The sequence below is a fragment of the Habropoda laboriosa genome, unplaced genomic scaffold (assembly GCF_001263275.1).
Source record: "Habropoda laboriosa isolate 0110345459 unplaced genomic scaffold, ASM126327v1 scaffold67, whole genome shotgun sequence".
Taxonomy (NCBI): domain Eukaryota; kingdom Metazoa; phylum Arthropoda; class Insecta; order Hymenoptera; family Apidae; genus Habropoda; species Habropoda laboriosa.
The window spans coordinates 5,231,093-5,237,227 of record NW_017100242.1 but is presented as its reverse complement, the minus strand read 5'-3'; the positions used below and the strand labels follow the sequence as shown (position 1 = coordinate 5,237,227).

At 44.3% G+C, this 6,135-nt stretch overlaps 1 protein-coding gene across 1 annotated transcript in view; it reads left to right on the top strand.

The window, feature by feature from the left end:
* Positions 1-5,797: 5,797 nt before the first annotated feature.
* Positions 5,798-6,135, top strand: part of LOC108572069 — a 725-nt gene continuing 387 nt past the window's right edge. The window contains 2 exon segments of the mRNA XM_017934256.1: positions 5,798-6,117; positions 6,119-6,135. The exon segment at positions 6,119-6,135 is cut by the window's right edge and continues 387 nt beyond it. Of these exon segments, the coding sequence (XP_017789745.1) occupies positions 5,798-6,117; positions 6,119-6,135 (337 nt within the window).

The window sequence follows — 6,135 nt, the reverse complement described above, 5'->3', positions numbered from 1 at the left end:
TTCACAACGTGTTTTCCTACGTCAGTGTGCCGATCACAACACGGTTAGAACGTGTGCTAGCGAGCATATGTGAAATGCATCGTTGTTGCATACTTCGCGCAGCATGCTTATGGACGCGCAAATGCATCGATCCCCAACCGTGGCATTGACTTCTCGCGTCGATCCAACGATCTTTCAGCGCCGGATCAACGCCGGCTGATCGACAATACACCGGATTGCGGCGGGATTAATGCCTTTACAGGAACGCACGATTCGACGGAGTGTACAACGGTACTGTTCGAGTTTTAAGGGCGAAGAGAGGCGTGCGTGTTGGAATCTGGATGAAAGATTGAAAAACTGAGTTTTTCTTAGATGAGAACTTCTTGGTAGCGATTATGCCTTGGATCGTGATTGCGCTAATTTCGCGAATTTACGATGTGCAAATGGTATCGGCACTGATTGCCGGATTGAGAAAAAATTCCTTTCAAATTTCGTGTCTGTGTTCGTGAATGCTAATGTTTTTTTCCGAAAGGCTTTCTAAAAAATGTCAAAATAACTTTGTAACTTCCAGATTAATTGATTTTTTAATATATCTTTACATCCGTATTGATAAAGAAGAAACTCTGTTCAAGATCGAGATGAAAGGATAAATTAACTTTGAAGAATCTTCTGTTCGATACATTTCTACTTTTCTACCTGTGTCATAAAATTAACGAACCTGAAAATCTTAAAACGGGCAATTATTTAAAACGCTTATTCTACGTTACTTCTGACTTATTTTTGCTTAAAAAAGATCTCTCCTTGATTAATTATACGATAATTTTCTTTCGTCATGTTTGTAACAAAGTATTTAACAAAACCGGTACCCTCAGCTCTCAATTATCAACATGATTGCTAAGAGGAGGAAAGTTTAGTAAATTAAAATCTCGAAATAGAAGGTAATAATAATGAATACAAATTTACGGGATAATTGTTAAAAAGAAATTATTAGCCGGACCTGTGTATATATACCTATATTGATCGAGAACGGTTAAGAAGATGATCCAATACGGAAAAGAGTTCTATTAGGAAAGAAATTAATTAACGTCGAAATGGACGCACGATGACGTCGAGGAAATTTGTGTTTGCGTTTTACTGGAATGGTTCCGTAGCGTTCTGGCCTGACAGTAATTCCTTGCGCCAATTATCCGGCAAGTGTTTCGTAGCCATCGAAAGGAGCATGTCACGAATGGAGGAGAGGAACAGATAAAAAGGTAAACTCATATCGAGAGTTAATATTGAAAGAAAGCATATCGAGGCTGGTAACAAGCTCTACAGCAGCAATTACTTCATTCGTTGTCGTAATTGGAAGACAGACTGTTAGAGACCGTAATTTTCTTTTCAAGAAATGCTCGAGCAATTAGCGTAAATAGATACGAAATTACTCGTCTCCCCGGCATCTAGATATAAATTGGTGTAACAATGTGTTACCCGTGTGAACGCGTTTTCTATGTCGAGCAAAAATCTATCTGGAAGAAGCTGTATCACTCTGGGATGAATATGTAAAAAAATTATTCGTTCTTTTTTGTCTTGGAAACACGCTACTAAATTTTAATACGCGACGCGTTGCGAGACATTTTTAATCACGACTGCAAAATTTGTCTTTTTTTTTTACCGGTCTCGTTTTAAAATTCGGTTTGTTAAATTAAGGTGGAAGTGTGAAAAGGGCAAAATTAAGTAAATGCGTCGAAAAATGGGTATAGTGCAATCAAATTTTCAGGTTAAAACGATTATTTTCTATAATAGATTTGAAACAGAACTCTTCGATGAAGATAACGCCGGATTAGTTATATCTGCAACAATTGAAACGCTACCGAGCTAAAGGAGACAAGAGGAATAAACAGAAGTTCTCTATGCGTTTCAGTCGCGTGTGCACAGGTAGAGAGATTTATTTCAGAAAAACCTTAAGCTAGGGGAACTCCCCCTACATAGAAAGTGTTACCGTTAAATTGCAAATTTGTTCGACCGTAAAAATTGCGACAAACAGCCTCTACAGTGAAATACCAATGTACTCTCATTAAGAGTAACGAAACATTCTCTAGACATTTTTAGAATCCATAAAAATTAGCCGCTCGTACTTTGAAACTTTGCATAAGATTGTCTTAAAATCCGCACCGGCAATAATTCGGCTCGATTCGAATCGGAGCGAACTCGCTCGGCTGTTAGCAAACCAGATTCAATTTGACAAACTCGCGCGTTGTCGTTACGCTGCTCCAGGACATCCATTAAAATTCCTGGAGGCGCTAACTAACGACATTCCCGATTATTCTGTTCGACGCCCTTCCAATGCGGGTTTATAGCTGTCAGGATATACAGACATATGCCTACTTACAAGCGGAACCCACGGTATTGCGTCTGACACGGAAACTCGCTCGTAAATTCCCGCCGAACAAATTTCCAGCATGTGTCGTGGCTATCTTAGGTCCAGTGATCCCCAACCCAACCAGCCGCAATGATGCATATTTAATTTCCTTAAAAATTCGCTCGTTCAATTACACGAAAGTCCCTGAGAAAAACGAATCCAAAGAAAACACGCGACGATTAACTTCGCCTCTACTATCGCAAACAAAATTATTAAAAAAACGTACTAAAATTCGTATCACGTGTTACTACCATATTTAATAGCACGCCTATTACGAATGATTGTTAAAAAAAAAAATTGGAACGTCAACGTTATCGTTGGAACGTTTACGCGCGATAGCGACACGCGGTGAAATCGTCGCCACAATTCCATCACGCGTTTCGATATATCGGAACGCAGTTTGAGAGCCGCTGATGAGCTGGGAGCGGCCGGCAATCAGAATCTCGTACATAGTCACACATTTAAACAAAAACACACATCGAGGTGCATAAGTACCGAAGCACTACTATCTCAATCCGTACGCAAATGAGCTCCTCTGCCCTCTAACAATAAGGAGACGAAGCGAGAGCGATTCGTGTGTAAAAGAGTGGCTGCACGCTCCTGCGTGTGTGTGTGCGTGTTTTACGCGCGTAAATTGAACACACACGGAACGCGGATTCGTGAACGGTACACTCTCACCGCCGGCTCGCGGTAACACGCGCGATCTGCATACGTACGATGTTGATCGTGCGCGTGTACACGCAACCACGGCCTACTAAGAGGATTGCAGAGGACAGAAGGGGGAGGGCAAATCAGAGCCACTCAAAGAAATAACCAGTGCTCATTAAGAGTAATATCCCTCTGTTCTCTCTCGGCCGAGAGCCGATTGTTTCAAGGGTGTCACACGGATCGGGCAGCTGCGCGATCTATTGCGCGTTACTCGACGGCTCTTCCTTATTATATTATTTAATTCATGGTTGCAACGAGACCCAGCGTGACCTTGACGGCCCGAAGAAGAAGCATGTGAAAAGAGGCGATGTTGCGCGCGTGAATCGCGAGCGAGAGAGAGAGTGTGGATATTGTACGACCGCGTATTATCACCGGGTGATAAGATCGTTTCAGCGAAAACCGTTTCGAGAGGAAACGTTTTAAACTCTGTTAGCCGTCGCGAGATTGAAGTCCCCGATTGCACGGTGGGCGCGCGAGCGCGACCGCGGTGCTTGTCGCGTTCCACGAAATTGTTATGCTTAATTCGCGGAGACGAGAACGATCGTCGACATCTGGACGGTTCCCGGTCTCCGTCGCGATTACTTCCACGCTTCTCGCGCTGTCCACGATCGAATCCCGATGCTGCTTCAACCCTTTCGCTGACATTGGCGCTTTGGAGCCTCTTCCATGTTCGTTTAAGCCTTAATTTTAGAGTGTACTCTTGGATCTTAATTTAACGAAAGAAATTTGAAAACGATGCAGCCAACAGAGAAGATTTCGCGAACGTTGTGGAGCATTGCTGAATCTGCCGCAGCGAAAGGGTTAATCATCGTCCGGCGCTGGAATTAAGCGAATAGCGATCCTGCGTAGAGATCGTTATTCAGACAGTTACGATGAAAAAGCAATGCAAACTAGTCTACAAGACTGTAATCTCAACCTTTCGCTTGATACAACGTTAGAAATGTTCGTACGAACGAAACGAAGAGAGAGAAACATTCTGCGTGAAACGTCATAGCCCGAGGATCGGACGAGCGAAGAGAACTATATCGTGGTCGAACGTTGTTCCGCTAATCCTGCCATTTATTCGTAACACTTTTCTCCCTTCTTTACTGTATAGCCAGTTCCTTCCAAGAAAGGTCCCTTCGACGCGGGGACATAAAAACGCGGATTATTTGGCCCCGCGATCGACGCGAACCATAATCCACGCGGCCACGATTCATCGGGGAGGGAAGTGGAGGAGGAGCAGGAGGATCGCAGAAAGAGAGTGTTAGCCAAACAGAGTTAAGCCCGTGTACACGGCACACAGGTTCTCGTTAGAATCCAGGCTAAAATAGGTGGGAGAGGAGAGAGAGACGTTCAGGTAGGGCCCACGAGGAGTGTCTTCTTCGTCTCTAATAACTATCAATTCCGGAACAGACGGACCGAGGGAGAGAGCGACAGAGATAACATCTTCCCTGGTATTCTCCTCTCTCGAACAGGCTACTCGCGCCCCACCAAGTCTGATAATTACAGACGAGCGTCCAGCGAATGAGCAGGGGTATCATTAACACTTCCTGCCTCGTAACGACTCCTCGTCTGATACATGATACGCGGTATACCCATGCGCGTCACTGCGTAAACCTGTCAACTGGCCTAATCGACGCCGAACAACCGAGTCTCTTCTTTTTCCCCGTGAGAGCTGAAACACTCGCAGCTCGATCGAATCTCTGCTTTTTGCGCCGTTTCGTTAAAGAGGACATCCTTTCTGCACGATTTTCTTCTTTCTTTCTTCTTTGTCTGAAGGGAACTGAGAACGAGATGCGCGTGTTCGTGTTGTTGTTTCGAGAAGGATTTAGTTGTTCGAACGGGGGAATAACATTGATAATCCAGAAATGAAAATTAATCGGTGAAGTATTCTGGTTGGACAAGTCAGCAGTAAGGGAATGACATTGAGCTCCTTTCTGGAGACGGCCGAAGGAATTATAACGTCAATGCGTGTTGCTCCGCGGCCAGGCTAATAACTACCAATTTACCTGTCTCGCAGAAGCAAAAACAGGTTCCACATAAATTCTTCGCCGGTTACATCGGTGGCATTATTATGACAACTAAGTTGGCACAAATCAATTATAACCGTTGCTACTCTATTTCTTTATCGATCCGTGTAATCGTCCGGACTATTCATGCCGGTACCGGATCGTCTTAGAGAAAGTGACGAATAAAAACATTTCAATCGCAATTGTTTTTAAACATTGTTAAATCGCTGGTGTGCACATTGTTGTTTTTGTATATCGTACTTCACGCTTTTCAATGCTTTTCGATGTAAAATTGTGTATAAACTTTCGTTTCTTATATTTATCTGTATACTATTGCTACAACTTAGAAAAAATAGGGTTTACCTTTAATTGCTAGAGAAATTCTTAAAAACAGGACTAAATGGAATAATTCATTAAACCGTCCCCTGTTGAGGTTCTCCTTTTATTAAAATGTTATTTACGACTTACTGGACTCCACAGGTAGTTCCCGCCTTTACGAATCAATCAGTTCCAGGTGACCGTTCGTAAATCGGGAATTCGTAAGGCGATTCGCCGAAAATTTGAAAATAAAAATTTCTAAAGAAACGAATTCGTAAAGGCGGGAACTGCCTGTGTCCGCAAACGCCGTTACCAGTACAACACTCTAACAGCGTCGATCAATCGTTTGCTTTCAGTAGCGGCTCCAGGTTTGAGCGGCAGCATGCACGGGAGTGGTCTAATGTCGTTGCACGTGGAGGGAGGCACTCAGGTCCAGGTGCCGCGCTCTCTGATGCAAGCGTTTTTGCAGCAAGACCCGAATCATCCTGGCCTAGAGACTGTCCGGTTACCTACGCCTCCGTGTGGCTCCGATGAGAACGGGCCGCCGCAACACTGTCGCGAGGTCGAGACGGAATTGTGTCTGGTGTGCCGTCGATGCGGCCGTGCTTATCCCCAGGAGTCGACGTTGCTCGCTCACCAACGTTCTTGCTATCTGGGCAATCAACAGCGTCGCGGGGCGCTGCGCCTCGTTCAGTCGCGTTACGCGTGTTCCTTATGCGACGGAAACATCCCCGCTAG